We start from the raw sequence: 23,138 nt of genomic DNA, 5'->3' as shown, positions 1-23,138 counted from the left end.
CTATGCAATCATGCAAGCAATTATTTGAAAATTTAATTATTTCTAAATATTTGATTGCTATACAAAATTTTTCTTCCGTTTTATATCAACAAATAAACATTTAAACTGTTAAAATATGAGTAAGGCAGTTTCAAATTGAAAGACTCAATTCTTTCTTGAATGACAGAGTACAATATCCGGCATTTTTTCAAAGTTCTTTTTCTCTTCTGTTAAAACGAAAGTACTTATGGTTTGACCCAATTTCTAATGCAAATTTTAAATAGAAGCCTCAGAATTTTATTTGCCTAGCTCATAACAAAACGGTTCGACAAAGCATCTAATAATGTCCTAAAATATTCGAATTTTTAAGCGAATAAAGACTGCTGTAAATATTCGTCAATTGTTTCTGCGCTTCCTCTTCGCCTCGCTAGAGTAAGCATGCGGAAAAGTATCTGCAGACGAGAATATCTAGGGCACAAAGCTTCGGGGCGGCCTTCGCCTTGCCGATCTATTCCACAGGTAGATGACCTTTTAGTGTCTTATCCATCGCCTTAGTGAAAGCTTATTCCCAAATCTTTCAAAAAGATTTTTTTTAATGTAAACAAGTTATCAAATTACCCCTTCTTTAGCCTACTTTTCCATTAAAAGTCGGAGAAAGAAAGCATCATGAAAGAAGGATTAATGTATCTTAAAAATATTGCAGAAAACAAAGTCAAATAAATAAGTAAATAAATATCGAAAAATTGGAAAGTAGGGTATTGAGATGGGAGAAAATGTCTGTCTCCCCCCCCCCCCCCCGTAATAACTTTTGAGTGAATAGTCAAATTCGAACAAATTTTATTTTGTTCGAAAGATCTCGGCGAGGACATTTCATCATTCCCGTATTTCATATTTTGATTTGAACAATTTTTCGTTCAGTTTTGAACAGTTCAAATCTCTTAACGTTACCGCCTACGGGGAAACTGAAAATCAATATGGATTCCGAACTTAAAGGCGGATTTACTTCAAAAAAAATTTGTTGGAATTAGTTCTTGACCGACCTACTCCCGACACAGACTCCAAGAATTTTGGGACACTTGAATCCGACTTCTGTGCCCGAAAATTAGCCGGGCTCCGATTTGACTTTGACTCTGAAAATTTGGCAAAAATGTATACACGGAGAAAAAAAACTCACTCCACCTTTTGTATCAAAAAATAAGTCCAACTCCGACTCTGCAAACATTGGCAGAGTTTGCGGACTTCAAGGGAAAATGACATATTCCAACTCAGAGTCTTCGAACTTAAAACTTTCGGTTCTCGAACCTGAGTGTTTTGTCCCAAAATCAGATAGACTCCGTAGCCATGGTTTTTGCAGTGAAATAATTGTTGTTAGTATGATTAGTATTTACTTTCACTCTAAAGTTTTATGTATTCAGTTTTTGGCGGAGAAATTCAGAATACTTTATTGTGCGTCTACATAAAGATGTGCGCAGACTATTTTTTTTTTTCGACAACGAGAATTATTTCTCAGAGTTGATATTTTATTGTTTTTATTTTAGTACATTACATTTTCAAAATTATTTTTTAGCAACAAGGGAAAAACACTTTTTTTTTTCTTCTTATGTGATGTATTTATTTTTCGAGCATTTAATTTTAATTCTTTTTAAAGCAATTAGATTTTTTTAATGGAGAAAATGTATTAGCTGCTTCATTTAAAAGGTGCTACTCTACGCATCAAATTCTTTAGATGATCGAGGCATATTTTATTTCTAGAAAATGGCTTAAAATATTAAAAAAATATGTTTGAAATAATTTGAGATTTAGCTAATTTTGAGAATATTGATCAGATACTGAAAGTCGATATTGGTATACGGGAAAGTAGGCTCGTTTAGTTCTAGACGGAACTTCTTGTTACTAACCGTTTACTGGTACGACATCCCGGTTTACTGATAACCTATACTAATATAATCTATACTAATATTATAGAGACTGAATTTTTGTGTGTTTATATATTCGAGGTAATCTCCGGAACCATTGCACCTATTTGAAAAATTATTTCAATTTATGAAAGGTGCATTCTTACTGAGTGAAAGTCTATAAATTATGCACAAATGTGTTTAAACTAATTTTTTTTAACCAATAGTTTGTCTCCGCTAACAGTTTGTTTCGTGCTGCTTTATTTTTATACACGTAAAAAAAATCAGATTGTCACGAATTGGAAACAAATAAGTGGTTGAAGATTCTCTTTGAACTAAATGCAGAGGGATGGACACACGTGAACGAAAAAAAGGTTTCAATGTCAGCAGTAAGAACCACTGAAACCTTTACATTTAAAGCCTCAGAGGATACAGTGTTAATCATTCTATTAGCCTTGGACATTGCAAAGCTTTTAGAGTCAAAGAATGTTCAAGGCGGTACTCTAATAACTTCATTTTGAAACTTTAATTTGTTCTATGTATGCAATGGAAATGGACCCTCAAGTAAAATTAATATGGACTAATATGATTTAAAGTATTCTTACTAGACCCGCAACAGTTTAGTCAGCTCATGTTTCTCGAATTCCCCCAACCCATGGTCCTTGCACATTTCAATTTCCAATATAAGTAATTGTAATTTTTAATTTCTTATACCATCACTATCATCAAAACTGAAGGTCAAACGAACAATTACGCGCAGTTCGACGTTATATTTAGGAAGATTATATTGTTCGCGAAGAAAAAAAGGTTGGTCTCTTTTGATTAAAAAAAATGAAGTGAATCAATTTCTTTTAAAATCTCAAAGGAAAAAGAAACGGAACAAATAATGTAGTATACCATGACATTTTAAAACAAAACAAATCTGCATAACATTTATGCAAGACAGGTAATTTTTCAACTCGAACAAGTTCGGAACGGGCCTGTAGTAAGATAACATTAGAAAACAGTTATTAGGTAATTGTTAATTAAATTCACTTCATAAATAAAATATTTTATTAATATAGAAATAATTAAATAATAGGAATTTGATCGGCTCTCATCAAGACTGGATTTGAAAGTAGTTAACACATTTAAACTTTAAAAAAATAATTGAGCGGTTTTTAGAAAAGCTTGAAGAAAACTTTCTTGATCTGTTTCCATGCATAACTCATTTTCTTCGCTGCAATGAAGATACAAGTAAGAAAGATATTTAGGTTTAATATACATTTAAAATTCAATCAAGTTTAAAATAATTTCTTGAATTAAATAGCTGTAAATATTTCCGTACGCCTTGGTATCGTAATAAAATGCGACATTGAGAAAACAATTAATCGTAAAGTAAGTTTTGAACTTCTACATTTTGTTTTTGAGAACTGGCTTAACCGTATATGCATGCGATGAAATTTATGACTCCTAATTTGGTATAATTCAGCTCAATCTGGACTTAAAACGGTATTTTTCAGAGTAAAACCCAATTTAAATTAATATTGCTGCCTGAAAAGTTTACATGTGACAAAATGATTAGAACACGGCTGCAACCAGAACATTTTTCTAGAGTGGGTTTTGGTCTATAAAATAAACACCTGAAATGTATGACAGATAAGCGCGTTAAAGTTTAAAGCATCGCTTAAATATCCTCCCCCCCCCCCCCCTTCCTCCTCTCGTTTCACTCATGGTACAGGCAAATTAAGTAAAACTTAAACTAACATTACCTGCTAAAAAAAAACTATTTTTGCTTGGGATACATACAGTAAATGGTACACAAAGTGGTGCATAGGTCGGAAAAAAGAGAATCCCTGATTTAGTGGGTTTGTTCCCTTTTGTACTTTATTCTCTCTCATTCACCATTTTTTAAATATTCACTGCAGTTTTGGTTCTGTATACTTTCGTCTCTCGACGCTTTCAAAACACAACTTGCACAATCATCCAAGAATTATATGCTCATTGACCTTTTGAGTGCTCTTTCTAGCTTTAACTCGCTCCCAACGTATCCCGCGATTACCGGGGAAAACGTAAATTTAACAATTTTGTTCAATACGCCATTTCCACCAGCAAGAGTTTACGTTCATATAGAATCTTATCCAGCTTTATTCATTGTTAAAATGTAGGTAATATATTTTCTGCAGTATAGATGGACAGCTAATTATTGCTCAAAATACACACCTCCGATTGCATTTGCGTAGACTTGCTTGTTGCAAGTTTGTTCCTTTTCCAAAAAAAATACGAAAGAAAGAAATGAAGTTGGAGGGTGGGGGGAATTAAACTAGAGTTTAGCACAATCAATGTGGTCTTATTAAGCGTAATATCTTATTCAACTTTTTAATACAATAAGACCTAGTTTTTCTGGACTGGAATCAAAGGCAATCCGGGTAGAATGGAATACAAGCAAAACAAAGCAGACGCAACTTTTATTACAGTACTTGTGGTACCCGACTTTGCCCGTAATAGAAAAATTAAAAGGTCTTTTGGTTCGTCTGTATGTTTACAAATGTATGGTGAATTTTCTCGCCAATTGGCTTGTACCCATGTTACGGTTCCACGTTATGATAATTTCGTAATTTACTCGTCCATCTTATAATATTTTTGTTCTTAAAATTGAAATAGAAAAAGAACCACATCGAATTTTCGAAAAATCGCTTCGAGGTGCACACCCCCATGCTACAAACTTTGTGCCAAATTTCATGAAAATCGGCAGAACGGTCTAGGTGCTATGCGCGTCAGAGATCCAGACATCCTCCGGACAGAGAGACTTTCAGCTTTATTAGTAAAAGAAAAAAACAAGGATTTTTAACAATTACATAGGATTATTTTGCACAATCCATACTTCATTTATTAATCAATCAAGTACTTTTATCATTTTTGTTCAACTAGCTGTAGTAGTGTCAGACTGGAGCGCCAAGGACACCTTGATAATAATTTATTTCACAATCTATGCAGAAGTTAGAGATTTAACAAAAATAAAAATCAAACGTTTGGCGCACTTATAGTTCAAATATTTTAATTTTTATCCGTGCGAGCATACTTTTTTTTATAAACTCTACAATTTCGGCTCGGATTAACAGAGGACCCGGATATACAAGGTTCTACTTTTATTTTAAAAAGATGTCATTCGCTCAAAGCATCAGTAGGATATTTCACCCTTATTCCTGGGATTAGATATCTTACTGTTGCTCAGAGTCGACTACGCATTTTTTTTCGTGATTGTTTATTAAAATATGCGTATTTTGAAACATCTTCACGAAAAAGAAAATTGAGCAGTCTGTGGGTCAAAGCGGCAAAAAGAACTACACCCAGGAGACTTAAGAGGCCCCATAAATAGAGGGTTAATTAGCAGCAAAAAAGACGATTCGAAGCTTGAAAATTTTCACGAATCCAACTTTTTTATACATTAGATTCATAATGGGGAAAATAAGATTATTGCTGTATCAGTTGCAATTCTAGTAAAGACTTTCGATGAAATTCTCGTACCGGTCGAAATTTTTTCGATGTAGCTTTCGACCAGTCACGAGGACAAATCTCATCATGTTCACCAATCAGAAGTTAAGTACAAGGCATGTGGGAATCTAGCTGTATGTACTGGAGTAGGTTTGTCATTTAATTTGCCACAGATAAAGTTCTCTTCCAAAACGTAAGAGTTCGCGCCAGCCACCTGAAATTTAAAAAAATAAAATACATAAAAAAGCAGGGCTAAGAATACATTAAAAGCACACTATGGATAAAATCTACGTATGAATCTTTTTATACGTATAAACTCAGTGGTGCCAAACCTACGGTCTGCAGAGTCGATCCGTGTGGCCCATTAGGTATGTTACAAATCGAAAAGCACGATTAGCGCCTATACCACAAATCAGGTGCCAAATAGTCAGAAATTGGTTTCTGAAAATCATACATTTAATAAAATGTAAAGTAACTCATAACAGTAATTATTTGAAGTTTTCCTTCCTTTTCCAATGTTTTAGAAAAGAGTGAAATCTTTTGAAATTTTATGTGTTCTAGCCCGCGAGAATTATTTTAATGAGGTGCGGCCCTCGCGTAGAAAAAAATCAATGGACACCACTGATGTAACCAAAACTGTAACACTAATCCTGCTTCAAATTAATTAAATTTTCACTCGAAATGATTAAACAAAACGATTAAAATTGTCCTACCGTTTTGGCTGCTTTGTATCTCATGGTTGTAAGTTTTAACCCCACATCAACGTGTTGCAATAGCTGCCCGTGACAATAGTGCCACACACACAAAAAAAAGCGTTGGAGAAAATCAAGATTTATCTTAAAGTGATTTATCCTTCAACGCTACCACACGCACACAGTGTTGCCAGATTTAAGAACAGTAAATACGAGACAGGCTTCGAGGAGTGAAAGGGGGGGGGGATATTTTTGAGGTTGAGGGTAACCATTGGTTATGTATTTTTACGGAGTGATAAACAACCATGTTATAATAGCTTTCCATAGATTTCTCTTAGTATGTTTATGGGTGAGCACATTTGTGAAGGAACTCTAACTCAAAGAATAAAGCAAGCAACAGAACGAAGTTCAGTAAACATTACGACGTTGATAGGAACAGGTGCTAATTATTTTTTTACTTGCGTTCGCTATAAGTTAAAAGGTGCAATCGAAAAATTTTCCTGTTAAATGTGACTACTTTATCTGAAATAGTAATGAAATTAATCGTTCAGCAAAAGTTGTTTTTTAGTGCCATACCAGCCAATCGAGAAATCTGAATGAGTAAAATAATTTTAATACATCATTTGCCACTTATCGACTTCATTCATATCTTTTTGTGCAACTAAGCTGTTAAGCACTTCTTTATTGATGAAAACTCGTCGTACAGATCATCTACTGATACTTTATTTTCAATATGTAACTGTTTTACAATAGCTGACAAGACAACTACTTCATCCATAAAAGCCATTTTTCTTAAAACAAAAAGGGGATTTTTATCTATGAAATCAAACTACTTTCTCATGTAATTCACAGCTATTTCAAAAAATGTCTGGTATCTCTGTCAGATATTGTATTTTTCTACCGTCTAGATGTTTTAAGGTTTTAGTGACGAACGATTTATAAAATTTATCTTCAAATCTGCTCTCTAGCTGTTTTACCGAATGTGTCACAATATCATTAAGTTATCAGCTGCAGTTGTAGATTCATTTTGAAGATTTTACGGGTAACTTAAAAAACGGGGGACACATTACTAAGAAAATGGAAAACTAATGCAAACGTATTGGTTTCAGATGTTTGAGCTTGCAACTTTCTTCACTTGAAAGCAATTTTCTGAGGGGCTTAAGGATGGATTCTCCCTCGCTTATAAAATAATTCATGAGATAAGGCCAAGATTAAATGAGTCGATCTACAACAGGAGCTAAACTTAGCCCTCGTGTCGGGATATGTTTTAGTAGCTTTTTAAACTCTAGGTTAGCAAACTTAAACTCATTCAGGTCATCCCGCTTAGTTGCAGATCTTGAAAAATGTGAATAAATTTTTTAAACAATAGTTTTGACATCAATTTCTAAAGCGACAACAGCATGGCGAAATACAGTGTTAACTATATGAGCTAAACACCCTGACTTAAAGTAAATTTTTCTTTTGCTCTCTAAGTAGGGTATATACTGACTTATTTCTTTCAAAATTGACGATGGTACTGTTGGCTGAAAATGATGAAACTGATCGTAAAGCAAAGTCTGACTCAATCAAGGCTTTAGTAAGTGTCAAGCAGTTTACTATAGAGTCCGCCGTCTCGGAACTTTTTGCTCTTTAATTTTCTAATTGCTGTTTATTAACCTTTTTTTTAAATTTTTTTTCCCTTAAAATGTCTCGTTTTGTACAATATTGTTATTAGCTAGAATACGGGACTTTAGCCGTCCCGTATGGAAGTTCCCCGGGACACGGGACAATTTCTCAAAATACGGGACTGTCCCTTGAAATCCGGGACGTCTGGCAACCCTGCACGCACATCTCACAGCACTTTTATGATACGTTTACTGCTTGGTTTTTGTAGTCGAAATCAATAGTGAACATTTAATGTCACTACATCATTTAAAGCCATCACACGTCAATTAGCTTCGTACGAGTTTCATGGCAAGAAATAGCATTAAATTTAAACTTTAAATCAATTAATAAGATTTTTTCAAATTTTTGATATGTGCTACTTCTCTTGCCAGCAAACGAAATGTTATGCATTCGCTTGTGTACACTGCTAAAAATTCAGGAAGATTTTCTGGTAATTGTTACTGTAAAATTGCATCGCCGACGCATCGCTGATTTTTACGGTAATTTATACCGGAGAAATAAGCGATCCCAGCGCCAACTGGTTGCTGTGGCCTACCGAGGAAACCGTAAAATTTTACAGTAACACTTGATTTTTACGGTAATAGTTCCTGGCAACATGGATGCCAGTAACAAGTACCGTAAATTTTCCGGAAAATTTTTAACAGTGTAGACACATCTCAGCATAGCAATACAAGACTATAATCTGGTATAGACAGGATTATCATTTCGAATTGTTCCTTGGGTGAGGGGGTTGCAACTCAATGCAAATTTTAACGTAAAACAAAACCACGTCCACTTATATGTACACACATTTTTTACGAGGGAGGGGGGAGACAATTGACCCCTGACCAGTTTTATAGAAAACACAATACAATATTTGCGACATGGGTTAATTTTATTTTCTGAAAACAGGTACTCCAAAGATTTAAATCAATGACAAAACAAATTACAACTTATTAAAAGCAAGAATTACTTTTGACTTCACTTACGAGTACTCATCTACTTTAGTAATGTTTTCGTTTTTCTTTAGCACAGAGTAGAATCTTCAAAGTTGCCAATGTGGAACGCGATCGCGTCTTGCATACAAAGCATCCAAATGCGGAAATTCTGTTGTCATGAGTTTCACCGAAGAAATTCTATTTTTTTACGTAAAATCAGACAGATTTAATCTCATGACATTATTTAAGAAGTAACTTTTAGCCAGATGACTGGTCTAGTTTTCTATTTGATTTAATGTTATTTTAATGCTTTATCTTTGATTTGAAGATTGTTATTGATTTTCAACAAAATGTTGGATGTCTAAATATCGATAAGTGCACATTATTATGCATTGAAGACGCGATTCATAGCAACTCTGAAGCAAGTGGCTGCTTCTTTTTCCTCCTCCAAAAAGGCAGTTTTAGCTGTTTTTATTATTTGAAAATTTACTGTAGCAAAGTTCGAATTTTTTAAATTCGATTATTCTTTGTTCAATAAGATTTTTTCCTTAAATCGAATTTTTATTTTCAAAACAGATTTCAAGTATTTAAGTTACTGATAATTTTATATTTATAAAAATTGGATGATAACTGGATTTTTATTTTTATTTTAAGTTATTTTCAAGTCGGTGATAAATTTTTAAACAACAGGTATGAAAAAATAAGATTTTAATTCTGTCTTTGAAAGTTCTGGAAATGTTTTAAAACTGAGATTTGAATGAATATATCAATGTAGTTTACTGATAAAATTCAGATTTCGCTAAGCATTCCGTAAATTTTAACACTCAAAAGTCAAATATTTAATATGTGGTGTGAAACTAGACTTGGTTTTCTTTTGAATACTGTTTTAAAGTTCATATTTTGTTCTCATGACCGTGTAAAAATATATAAATTGAATAATACTTTTCATAGGCAATTTTGTCTATAAAAAAAATTACAATTTTTATTTCTTCATTTTCATTGCTAAAAATAACATATTGCAAGATCCTAAAAGTCTTGAAGTGTTTATTTAGTACAAATAAGTGACAGAGAAAGGTGGCTTTTCTTGCTGATGTTGCAAATTTAACATATTTTGTATTTAAAAGAACTTTTTAAAAGTATACAATGAAATTGAAAAAAAAAATGTGTGAAATCAATGGTATAAAAGGAAAGAAACACTTGATTTTAAATTTGTGCTTGATTTTTAAAAACGTTCATTTAAATCGAGATGATTTAAATGTGTTTTCAAGCTGGACCTCCAGCGGCGCCGACACTTTAGTTGAAATAGAGGGGGGGGGGGAGTGGAGCGACGGCATCTCTTTTCGACTTGACAATGAGATGCAATGCAATTGTTAGCTGTTTCCTGATACTCAACCTTATTAAATTAAATTCATGCCAGTTAATCTTGTAGCACTCCCAACAATTTCTGATTTTTCATTTTACTCAGCATGGTGCTGAAAAAGATGTGCTTGATTGCAAATGGGTTAATCAGTTTCCAATGGAATAAGAAAAGAGTTTTAACAGCGTGAAATGGGGTAGTTTCCAAAAGTTTAAGTGGTTTTTTTCTGAAAGAGAATGCTTAAAAACATAGGATCTGACCATTTTTTAAATTCGTTTAAGTTTAATGTTTAAAAAAAAAACTTGAATCGAAGTGCTTTCATTGCTTCTGCCGATGATATCACAAATGATGAAATTCCATTCAGTGTTGCCATTCACAGTGCAAAATATTTAGTTCGCATCTTTAATCAAGTGTATTGGCAACGATATGGTTGATAGCAAGCGTACAGTGCAATATCCAATTCGCTTCTTGATTATCATAACGTGGAAACGTGGTAGAAAGATGCGCCAAATTGCATCATTTGTGACGTCATAAAGACCACGCCTTGTTTGAAAAATCCGACATTTAAAAAAAATAATTAAAAAAACTGCTGGGAAAATGAAAGTATTTTCAGAGTCCGTTTTTTTGCTCATTCTATCCATTTCAATGACTAAAAGTAGTACTTTTGACTGAAGTAAACCACCCCATTGTTGAAACCGTGCCCTTATTTTCCTGAACTATTATTGGTAGCTTAGGCAGGATTTCATTTCGGAGAGGTTCAATAAAATTTGCACTAACTTAAATTAGTTTCTACATGTCGACTAGGGTGGTTCGAAAAAATAGATTTCCTTATTTCGGAATCGCGTTAACTCTCGAAAGTTGTTGTTTGGTATCCTCAACTAGGGAAAAATAATAAAAAAAAATTCTATACTGACGTCTTCAGTTCGCGCATGAGGCTGAAAATTTGAAAAAATATGCTAAAATTTGAAATTTTCCGAAAATATTTAGTTTCTGTATTTTTCCATAATGAAACAGCCATAAATGTCAGTATGTAGCGTAGTTTGAACCTAAAAATATTTTACAGATTTTACATAAGATCTGTAGTTCGCGCACAAGCCTTAGATTGGGCAGGAGATTTTAGCCTTATTTAAGGCGCATGCACAAACGAAAGATCTCATGTAAAAGCTAAAAAATATTTTTTAAAGTTCAAACAACGCCATATACTGACAGTTGCGTTATAAAAATTTTAAAAAATAGAATTTTAGCATTTTTCCAAGTTTTCAGCCTCATGCGCGAACTGTCAAATTAGAATATTTCCCCCCTTCCCCATTTGACGATACCAAACCACAGCTTTTTAGAGGCAACGCGATTCCGAAATTAAAAAAATCTATTTTTTCGAACCTCCCTAATGTATATACGAAGAAAATTATGTCTGAAAAAATTAACATCACTTTTGAATTGTTCTTACACATCTCGGGGAGGGTCCAAACCCCATGGTCTGTCCCTTTTGAGTACGCCATTGACTGGTACGTATTCGAATGTACTTATCGGAGCCTCTTGTTCTTATTTACAGGTCTACCTGAGTACCCGCAGAGGAGCATGGGTAATTCATAGAGTCGGTCCTAGGGGCAGACCTTTCGATCTGTACATGATGAAAAGGTTCCTGAATGTCTTCTTCAACCACCTGCCTTATCCTCTCGTCTGCTACATAGCGGAGAGTTCCATAAACAGCAGGGTGGACCACGAGTTGTACCGGATGAAACCACAGCATCACATCTTGGGTCAACACCCCATGGTCAATGATGCTTTGCCCAACAGAATCCTTAGTGGTACAGTTCAAGTCAAAGGTCAGAATACTTTGTACTTATATTGGAATGTAAAATTCTGCCATAAACACCTATAATACAAATCTACATTGACAGGACAAATTATTATTCATGGATACGAATAAAAAAGCACGAGGGGCAGTCAATAAATGATGTCGCACTCTTAACATTTTTAACCCTTTCTCTCCCCCAGGTAAAGTGTCCCACTTCACCTTACTCCCTGCCCTGCCTTTATCACTTGTCACTATTTTGCGGTAACATATTTATGAAAGAAAATGTGATATCACTTATATCAGTCTCCCTTGTCACATACTGTCAAAATTTCACTAACTCCCTCCCTCTCCAAGAATGTTATCATTTGTGGAGGCCCCTTAGTACAAAAGATATTGAAGGCATGACTTTTCTTTTGCATAGTGTGTGAACTTGCTCCATTTAGACATTCTGCTCTAGATATCTCGCGTAATTAGCAAAGAATGTCCCTTTGAACAGGTTTTTTCGGCTCTCCTTAAGCTTTCAAAATCTTTATGCGCAACATAAATCTTCTGTTGGTACCCTCCCCCGAACCCTAATGAAGACGAAATATTTCCAATTATTATCCAAAATCGGGATATTCAAGTCAAAAATTTAGAAGTCGGAAAAAAGAATTTTTGGCAAGTATCGTCAACTTTTTCGACTAGTATGCTTAGTCTTTATACTTTTCCTTTGTGTTAGTACATATGTTCTACGTATTTTTTTCGTTTAACTTAACAAACTTGAGGAACGCAGGTACAGTGCCCTGCCGTTCTCGAGAGTAATATTTACGTATTGTAAAAATCAATAATGAATTGTCGATAAGTTTTAATTTACTTACGTTTGAGGGTTCAGTATTAAATAACTTTAAAATACCTGTGCAACACTTAACTAATTAAGCAAAAACAGCCTCATGTTGCTATGTTTTTTCTCCTAAAATCTATTTACTTGAAATTTTGCAAAAGTTCATTGTGTGATGTTGCGAGCTATACTAGGGGTACCCAAATTTGGTACCGTGGCACACTGGGGTGCCGCGAAGCGTCCGTATTTTCAATATATGTGTAAACGAGATCGTGTGGGTGACATGGGAAAATTTGTATACTTCAAAGGTTGCCGCGAATGAGAAGTTTGGGAACTCCTGAGCTGTACCATTAAATAGGGCAAAAACTCATTAGTTTTAGAGGTATCAAGATGCCTATCAAAAGTCCTTGCTTCTCGTCGATCAAAGGCTATCCACGCAAGTTGAGCAAGAGTCGAAAAAAGTGGTTTTGTTCTCCAGATTTTATAATCCATAAACTAACACTGAACTAGCGATTTTAGGTTTTAACATAGCCTCATATATAGAATAGCCGATGATCGAGTAACTCGCGAGCTTCAACAATGAAAGTCGCTCCATGGCATGATAATTTGATAATATGTTTTGGCAATGTTTAACATGCAGGGAGGCTTTATTGTGACATGGCTAAACTCGATCCGGTAACTTAACTGTGTTACTGGCAAGTCTTTCATTTTAGGAGAACGAAGAAACCAAAAACATTAACGCTATGTAATGCAGTTTAGGGTTAATCCGCTGGAGTTAGGGTTAAAATTTCAACTATCAAATTATTACTAAACAGGCAATGGCTTCGTTCAAATGTGGAAACAATTTTCACCCGTCATACCATGACGGGCAATTTTGTAGTAATATATTTTCAATATTTGATATTGTAACGTTGCTTGAAATATATTCTACGATGATAAAACTAAAATTTAATCAGGTTTCTTTATTTTTAGGAGACATAAAAGAATTCACAGCCAAAGGTGTCATATTTGAAGGAGAAAACGAAGAAGTTGCAGTAGACGAAGTTGTTTTGGCAACTGGATACAAAATCCACTTTCCATACCTGAGCAAAGACATTGTCTGGGTGGAAGATAATGAAGTGGAACTCTTCAAATTTGCCTTCCCGCCCAAGCTGAAGCACAAGTCTCTTGTCCTGATTGGACTCGGACAGCCTGTAGGACCACTGATGCCTATTTCGGAACTGCAGTCCCGAGTGTTTGCTCTGCACATGACTGGTAAAAACTTTTCTCAGTCTTCAACGAGATGTTCCGTTCCTGTCACATTTAGTTAATTCGTTTGAAAATATGCAGAGTTTTTCATATTAGGTAAACGAAAGCACAATGAATTGTGGAAACTTTAGTTATCCGAAGTTTTTGTAGATGTTCCATGTGGGGCTCTCCTGTGACACGATTAATATCTTTGGTCAGGGGCGTGCACAGGGGAACACCTGTTGGCCCAAGCCTGAAGGTGGCCCAATATTTTTAAAACTAGGGGTGAAATATAGGGGTAAATCTGGAGGGGATTTTGTAACATTTGTCACTATTAAATGAATAAATAAAAGTTCAACTGTATGTTGCTAGGGTGTTAGTAAGGTATGTTAAAGGAATTTTAATCACGTTTTGGATACCTTTCGACCAGACATCATTGCTCAGTACCCCCTAGCTTCCCCAGCATGGAGGACATGGCATAACACTGCACCTAATTCATATACCGAGTCTCAGAAACTTACGGCCCGCCAAATGATTCACTTAAGTTTCCGTAAATAAGGTATACTACGTCAAAATAAATTAGAAAACATAAATATGAAATAAACGCTTGAAGAATATTCAAAACTAAATGAAATTGGTTACAAAGCTGCTACAACAACATAAATGTTATTCTTTAAACAAAACTAAAACATAATTTCTACTATAAATCTAGAAATTTCGCTACCTTGATCTATAACTCATTGATAGATGTATCGTAGAAACGAAACATAGAATGTTCTCTTCCATGTTTGTTCACTCGGCTTTTTCCTCCCCGAAAACATGCAGAAATATTAGCCTTAGTCTACTGTTTTGTGAAAAACTATTTGAAAAAAACAATCTGAACAATTACGATATTAAAGAGAAAAACCAGCGTAAATAAAGCACAAATTCTGAAGAAAATACAGCATATAGCTATTTCAAGGCTACAATTTAGCTTCATCGGAGCTCTCTCGCGACCTTTGGTTGTGTTGCTGAACTTTTTGCACTGATGAAGCCCTGTAGCCTTGAAATAGCTATATGCTGTATTTTCTTCAGAATTTGTGAAAGTTGGTTTTTCATCTTAATCATATTGTCGAACAAAGCTTATAATTTTTCATTTAATTACGGTACTGTTTAGCAGAAAGTTAAATTTATAAAATTTTTCAAACCGTTCCAGGGAGAAAATAGGACCGCTTCAATCGACTTCTTGAAAGCTTTTTTTCAAGTTGAGAAGTTGTGGATTGATTCAGTTATTCCTTGATTGCCAATTATTTAAAACTTGTTTTGAATTTTTTTCAAAATTACTTTTTAGGGTTGGGTGGAGGGAGTATATATTGTTTCATAGTTTGTTTTTATACTCATTGTATCCTATCATTGGCGAGGTGAAACATCACCGTACTAGAGTACGGTGTAAAGGTACTCTAGTGTGGTGATGGGTGAAATGGGTATGACTGTTAAAACTCCCATTTTATTGGGAAAACATGAATTGATTTCGTCTCACTTCTCACGAACCTTTAAACTATTTTGCAGTTAAGTCAACTCTTTTAAATGTTCAAGCCTATAAACTTTTCCGAAATTGCAGGTAAAATAAAGCTTCCTTCAGAAGACGAGATGATGGCAGACATCAAGCGCAAAGACATCGAAATGAGAAAGAGATATTTCTCTGGTCCAAGACATACCATCCAAGTCGACTGGATCAACTACATGGACGAGCTTGCTCAACTGGCTGGAGTACAACCAGACCTCTTCTCTATGTTCTTCAACGACCCAATACTGTTCTACAAGAGCTTCTTTGGACCTACTTTGCCGTACCAGTACAGACTACAAGGCCCCAATAGCTGGCCTGGTGCGAGGCAAGCCATCCTGTCTGCTGATGAAAGGATAGAAGGCGCTTTGGCAACTAGATGTCTTCCTAAAAGCAAAGGAGATGAATTCAATTTGTACAAGTTCCTCATGGCATGTCTGGCAATAACATTCTTAGCTATGGTACTGGCCACAGTTGCATGAGACTTTATTGGAATATTTATAATGGACAAATATTTTAATTGTCGTATGCTTTTAATCGCTGCAATCTTTGCAAAAACTTTACTTGTATATACATATATATATGCTGTGAATATTTTAATAAAATTATAGTCTTTGTTTAATGACATTTTCGTGATTAACTTTGAAATTAAGCTCTTTAGAGGTGCTTAAAGTTCTCGTTTAATCTGAAGTTATTGAAGTAATGGTCCAAAAATACATTTCTTGCATAAGCCCTTAACATTCTTTTAAGAGTCTTGAAGCATACCGCAGATTTCGTGGAGAATATCAGAAATTCGTTCCCTGGTAAATGAAGAAACTTCAAATTGATCATCATTTCTTTTATAAAGGATCGACCACACCTTTTGGGAATGTTTAAGAGACACATGATGTTAAAGGGCAGTACATGGAAAAAGTTGTAACTGTCCAACCACGGATTGCATGGAATTTTCAAACGTCCAGATAAGACGAATCTATGTGAATGAAGGGGAAAAGTAAAAATTTGATGCGCGTATTCTGCTCATTTGAATAAGACTCTGCTTCTGCAAAAGCTGACATCGGTAAAAAATAATAGATTCGTCCATTTCCGGCTGTAAAACGGATGTTTGTCCTTCCATACAATCCGTGGTCAGACAGTACATTGTAACACCTTGAGAAAAAATCACAAAGCTGGCAAAATAAAAGTAATCCGTAAGCAGTAAACTAAGATAAATGCTTTTTCGGCACATTCAGCAAACAAAAAAAAAGCTTTGCAATTTGAAACTGGGAAATCAGTAAATATTAAGAAAACAATGAGTTAGTTGAAGAAAAAAATTTAGATACGGAAACCAAAACATTGACTGTTTATAAAAATTACAAAATACCAAACATACATTATGTATGTAACATGCCCTATTATGAGGTAAGTTGTTACAAACTACATGAATGTGTATGGTTTTAACAGATTAAATTATCGTTATGAACTATCTTTTTTACTTTCTCACAGCTCATATTGCCTGTGAATGTTGCCCTTTAGTGGTTGAAACAGACCTAAGTTATTCAAAAATAGTCTTAGGAAATGAAAATACAAGACATAATCACAATACATCAGGGCTAAAATAAATTAAACAGTTAAATAACTTTCTGACACATCCGAAGTAATATATTTCATGGCTTAGTTCATTTGTTTGATAGACTTGTTTTTTGAGAAATCACAAATTACTATCCTCACTTTACCAAAGTTGATGTTGCTCCTGATTTTCAGATTGCTCTGACGATAAGAATAAGTTAACTTGTTTTAAAATTTATTAAGAAGACAGATTTTTTGTCGCAATGGTTACAAATCGTTTTCGTTCAGTCAAGGGCTTGACTTGGGCAAATTTTACTTTTAAAAAGGAGGTTGCAAAATTAAGTTTTTTCAAGAAAATCATCATAGATGAACTTAAAGTAAAACGCCATCCACAAATAAAATTACCAGATTACTAATTCCCATCAAAATTGTTAAGAAATAAAAATGCATAACGTTTTAAATTGTAAGTAATATTCATGGCTGATATCCACCAGTGCACTTATAAAATCTTTATTACCGCATCCTAATTGCAATTTTTTTTTAAATGGATATGCCTCGTAAAACCTATTCTAGAATATCAGTCACAATATGACGAGTGTAGATTTTTTGGTCATTTCCATTCCATTTGCAGAAATAGGAAATTCAATGAGTGGGGTCCTATCTCAATTCGTGATTTCAAAAAATACAATTTGAATTCAAGACTATTAAATTCAAATCGATGTTGGATGTTCATTTATTTTCATGTTAATGCAACTAATAGTCCTATTTACATTCAATTTAACATATTTAAAATTTAATGTTAAATAATCTTGATTTTGGTAAAGTTTGTCGAGCAAAATAAGCTATTTGTTTTGACTAGTTTGGCGGGAAAAGGCTTGATAATAATCTGTGACATACATATGACGGAGGAATGCAATGACGGATACAAGGGAGGGGCGATTGCCCCTCCCTTGAGGGATGACGCCCCAGCAATTTCCGAATGGAGGTTTTAAAACGAAAGCGTAGGCCACCTTTGATCTGACCTTAAGGAAAGGAATCGGGTTCGAATCACCCTCCCGGAAACTTTTTGGAATTGAAGTAAGAAAGTCACTTTTAGACCATCTTTGGTGATAGAAAAATCAGTTTGGAGGCCTTCATCCAGGCATTTTTCAAAATTTAAGTTTTAAAGACGCGATTGTAGACATCTCAGGTAGTGTTAGGGGAAGGAATGTGTTCAGTTTCCAAAAATTATCGGAGGAAGGACACTGAAGTTTCAAAAAGCGCAATTCTTTTAACTGCTTTCGATGATATTAAGGGAAGCAGGTTTCGAAACATTCCTCCGGAAATATTACGAAATTGAATTTCTGAGACGTAATTCTAGAATACTTCTATCGACGGAAAAGGAAATTAATAGGTTCGGGGACTTCCTTGGGCTAATCTTCATAATTGAGTTGTTTTGCATAAAAATGATGTGGCACCCCCCCCCCCCCCCCCCGCGTCAGGTGTAAATCAGATACGAAGTTAGAGGAAAGATAAAAAAATAATCGCCCCCCTCCTTGAAAAATTTCTGGATCTGCCCTTAGAGGAATGCCACCCTTATTCGGGATTTGATTAGTTTTCGTGGTTTATTATCGAGTACAAATTTCTTTTCGCTGAAATTTATCTTGGTACCTTGATACAATAAAACTAGTAAAATTATAACTTTGAACAGATTTGCGATAGGATACATTCAGAATTCAGGTTTTAAAAGTTTTTTATTTTAATAGCTCAAAAAATGTTGGATATAAGATAAATATAGTAAACTTTAAAATATTTTCATGAAAACATTCTTAGTATTTATTTCTAAAAAAACAAACTGTACAACAACTATCCTCGGTCTCCCCTGCTTTAACCCAGACTCTTCGAAAGTGTTTACAAAGGAATCCCTTAAGATTACTTGCAGTTTCCATCAACACACGTTACAGAAAAGAAACTCCTCCGTCCAGTTCGTGAGAATTGCATAACTTGCTTATGTGGTACGAAGCTGTTGCATCATATGACATAACGCCAGCTGAAGATGACCGAATGCCCTTGTCCTACTCGTTCTAGGTCAGGTCAAACATTCTCACTAACATGTAGAAAGTGCCATTACGGGGAGGTTCTACGAGGTTAATGGGTGAAAGGAGTCGTACTATCAGATGTTGACCAATCCCAATGGAGTGGATTCATATGATTTGATCCAGGACTCTAAAGGGCTTTAGGAAAAAAAATGTTTCCAGTAGTTCTATGAAAAGGAACTGAGGGGCCATAAATTAATTACGTAAGGGCTCCGAGGGGGGGGGGGGTGAAAAATCGCTACATACCCTTACTTTGGGGGGGGGGGCAAACCCAGTCTTACGTAATATTTTCCAAGTCGATATTTTACATTAGAAATCACGTGGTCAAGTGGTTGGCAGTACTTCACTTGCTTCTGGAGGGTCAAAAACATATTAGGATAAGCTGGTTTTTTATTTGTTTTACGAAGAATGAATGGTGTAAAATATAATAAAATAATCGCACTATGTATATGGTATGTTTCATTTTTAATTAGTATCGCATAATATACAAAGAAATGTCGAAAAAACATTTAGTCTAGATTCTAGGAAATATTTCCTTACACAAAAAGGTTTAATTTAATACTAGTGAATTTAACAAAGATTCCAGTGAGGTAAGATTCGTTATTTTTGAAAAATGAAATGGAATCTTACGCAAGAATAGAAGGGGGAATCTTATGTACCCTTACATGGGGGGAGGCGGGCAAAATTTGGATTTCATTCTTGTCAAAATCCTAATTACGTAATTAATGAATGGCCTCTAACGTTGACCAGCTTGAGTTCTCTTCCCTAACAAAGTTGAAGTTTTGCTCAAAAAAAAAAAAATAAATAAATAAATAAATACATAATAAATGAAAGTTCTACAATAACTTTATTTATTTATCTTGATTACGAGAACATTAGATTGCCGAAGTGTGAGTTTCAAAGAACGAGAACAATGCTTTGTTGAACATTTTCAAAATTATCTTCGAACTTCAGAATACAGTAAACTCTCGATTATCCGCGGAATAAGGTGGCACGGTAACCGCGGATAATCCGAATAATAGGTAAGAAACGATACTTGTGCGTACAATAGCTGAAAAATATTAATAACACTCACACATACATTTAAATTTATAACTAAAAACATTGCTACATTGCATCTACTTGCATTGAATATAAAAAATATGTGAGATCTAAAAGCAAACAATAATACAATAATAAGTTTTTTTTAAATGTGAAAAGACCCGCTGTTAAACCGAACCGCGGATAATCCGACCGCCGATAATCGGAAGTTTACTGTATTTAAAAATGCGTTCAGAAATTGATAAGTGCTACATATATATTTTAAACCTTCCAGAAAGTTGAAAATTTGCAAAAAATTAATAGCCCGGGGATGGTACATTTCGAGGTTAAGGATTCAGGAATAATGATGTCGATGTTTCCGAAGCATTGATATTTTTACCATCGATGTATTAAGGTCGATGTCTTCGTAACATTTGTACTGTGCTTTCGATATTTTTTTTCAAATGGCGATGTTTCAAACTGGCGAAAAAAAAGAAAAACATAGTTATGAAAATGTAGTTATGATGAATGTTAAGCTGACATGTAACGCTAAAGTGTCGGCGATTTAGGATAATATAGTAAGCATTTTGTTGAATTTTGTTCTGTAAAACTACTAGAGTAATAATTTAAGAAGTGAGAAGACAAAAGCAGTTCTGGAGTTGAGTCCTAAAAGGGGTATAAAATACGCTCTGGAAGTTTTTATGTGAAAGCTAACTAATTTCACCCACAATTTCGAGTGAGTTGTGTTCGAGTGAGCGTTCACAATGCTGCCAGGTTAGGTTTGCCCCAACTGTAGTAGACAGGGCCCGTTAAAGATATCTGGGGGTCCTAGGCCAAATGCTCTTTCGGGGGCCTCTTCAAAGTCAAAACTCATAATTTTAGCCTTTGGCTAAAACAGTTTTCGTTATTTGGGGAGGGAAACCTAGGTCACGGCCTAGTATGTCATTTCAGTAATTAGGGTTTGCTCTAGAAGCTAGAAGTTAGTAACTGGTATATTTTTAATTGTTAAATAATTTGGTTGACTATGTTCCAGAACGGCAACCTTAGTTGTGAATGAGTAAAAAAAATATTGTTTGGGAGGAGGGGTGCTAACAAACTCGAGTTCCTGGAAACTTTAAACAGCAATTATTGGTCTATTGAGCGCAAGGGCGCCCATATGCAAAATTTTAAGGAGGGGCTCAGATATTTTTCCCATGGGTTCAGCAGGATATGTTCCCCATAGAAACCGATTTCAGTACAGATTAGAGTTATTAAAATTTGACATTTTTAATAACTTGTTCATTAATTTCTGGAGAAGAAATGTTTTTACATTTTCGCAAAGAAAAAAGTACTAAAAACAGGAAAGTTCTAATTTCGAAGGGGGGCTTGAGCCCCCCCCCCCCTTATACCCCCTTATATGGGCGCCCTTGTAAGCGTCATAAAAGTTCTTTTTAAATATTTGTATTCATTTAACACAACTCGATGTTTCTTTTTCGAACATCTATGTTTTCAGACGTTCGAAGTGCCATCTGTCGTTGTTTTCAATTATCAAAGCTAAAAACAAAAAAGTGAAACGGCTAAAAAAGATATTTTAACAGGCTTTTTTTTTTTTTTCATTTTGGAAAAAAAAAACCACATACACGCACACACACACACACACACACACACAATTATTATTGCAGCCCTGTCTTTAGAGCGGAAGGAAAGGAGGAAATAATTTCTGATGCATAACACTCTGGGATAACTAATCGAAGTTAAGATAAAACGATGTAGATCCAAAAAAAAAAAAAATTGAATGATGCCAGTTGTTTTTTCTACTGCATCACACTGAAATTCCTCTTTGATTCCACTTCTGAACGCTCGTCCGTGCGCAAGATTTTAAAAAAGGGCGCTTTCAAAAAAATGTCAACGGTAACGATGTCAAGGAAACAGATAACAGACCAATCCTGGCTGTAGTTGTACCACGGAGAGATGGCAGATGAACTGAAAGTAGAAACAGATTACTTCATTTTGTAATAGGTAAGATCTGCGGGGACGCGTAAGCATTAAAGGTTTTTCTGTGCGCGCGCTTTCGCTGATCGTACCGTTTTCTAAATGAAGTGTTCTATTTACACTTATAGGTTATCCGTCATTTTTCGGTGGCACAACTATAACTGTGTCCCAGCAGGGATGTGGCGAAGGGGACAAAATGTCTCATAACCATAGGTTTTGAGCAGTATTGCCAATTTTAGTATTTTTATACACATGTGTAACGACACTGTTGTGACACCACCACTTCCCTCAGAAGTGGTTTGTATTAACGCTGTAATGTTTTCGGTTTGATGAAGACTGAATTCTTTTTTTTTCTTCTTCTTCTTTCTTTCTTTCTTTTTTTTTCTTCTCCAATGGAATATTTTTTAATATCCCACCTTCCAGACATTCCAAAAAAGTAGGGAAAGCGAACAAATACTTTTCATACATCATCCGATAAAGTTTATTTACATTATGAAATAATAAATAGTTTTCAAAGAGGAATTTGACGAGCATGCAAAATGTTCAATAAGTGCACTGTGCTTCATAAGAAACTCAAAATTTTGTTCAAAAAGTGAGAAGTAAAAAACATTAAAAAAAATTCAAATTAAGCCGATAAAAAGAAATTTGGAGAGCTCTCATTTTGTTCAGAGAGAAAAGCTCACGTCACATATTTTGTATTTTTATTTACGCGGCCCCCATTTTCCCTTAATCACTCATACAAAACTACAACATTGCTTACAATTTGCAAAAAAATGCCTCCCTCCCCCCTTTTTCAACAGTAGCTCCCTCTCTCTCAGGGTAGGCGTTTCAGAACTTTCCAGAATATAAACTCAGTTAAAGAACTATAAAGCCTAGAAAATACCAAACGTTTCTAAAAGCTGAGGAAGGGACAGTTGTAACCCACTGATCGCTCAAATTAGACGGGCAGCACCTCCGTCCTAAATTTGCCAATAGCCTGCCTGACCTTTCAAAAAATAAAATTTTGCGAATTGAATTCTGCAGTTGTTTTCTAATTAGAAGAAAGAGCAAAAAAAAAAAAAAACTTTATCTGCCAAATTAAGCGATGAAGAGAAAGGTTGGACATTTCCCTTATTTTAACGATAGAATTTTGAATTTTGAAGTAGGGAAACATCTGCAAAGTA

General features: G+C 34.7%; 1 protein-coding gene across 1 annotated transcript in view; it reads left to right on the top strand.

The window, feature by feature from the left end:
* LOC129227770 (flavin-containing monooxygenase 5-like) overlaps window positions 1–15,920 on the top strand; it is a 35,719-nt gene extending 19,799 nt beyond the window's left edge. The window contains exons 2-4 of the mRNA XM_054862377.1: window positions 11,532–11,805; window positions 13,567–13,848; window positions 15,422–15,920. Of these exons, the coding sequence (XP_054718352.1) occupies window positions 11,532–11,805; window positions 13,567–13,848; window positions 15,422–15,846 (981 nt within the window). The 3' untranslated portion in view covers window positions 15,847–15,920. The remainder of the gene's footprint in view (window positions 1–11,531; window positions 11,806–13,566; window positions 13,849–15,421) is intronic.
* The last annotated feature ends 7,218 nt before the right edge of the window (window positions 15,921–23,138 follow it).

Source organism: Uloborus diversus, chromosome 8 (genome assembly GCF_026930045.1).
Source record: "Uloborus diversus isolate 005 chromosome 8, Udiv.v.3.1, whole genome shotgun sequence".
NCBI classification, from domain to species: domain Eukaryota; kingdom Metazoa; phylum Arthropoda; class Arachnida; order Araneae; family Uloboridae; genus Uloborus; species Uloborus diversus.
Note: the sequence above shows the minus strand (reverse complement) of the source record. Positions and strands in the feature narration are given on the sequence as shown.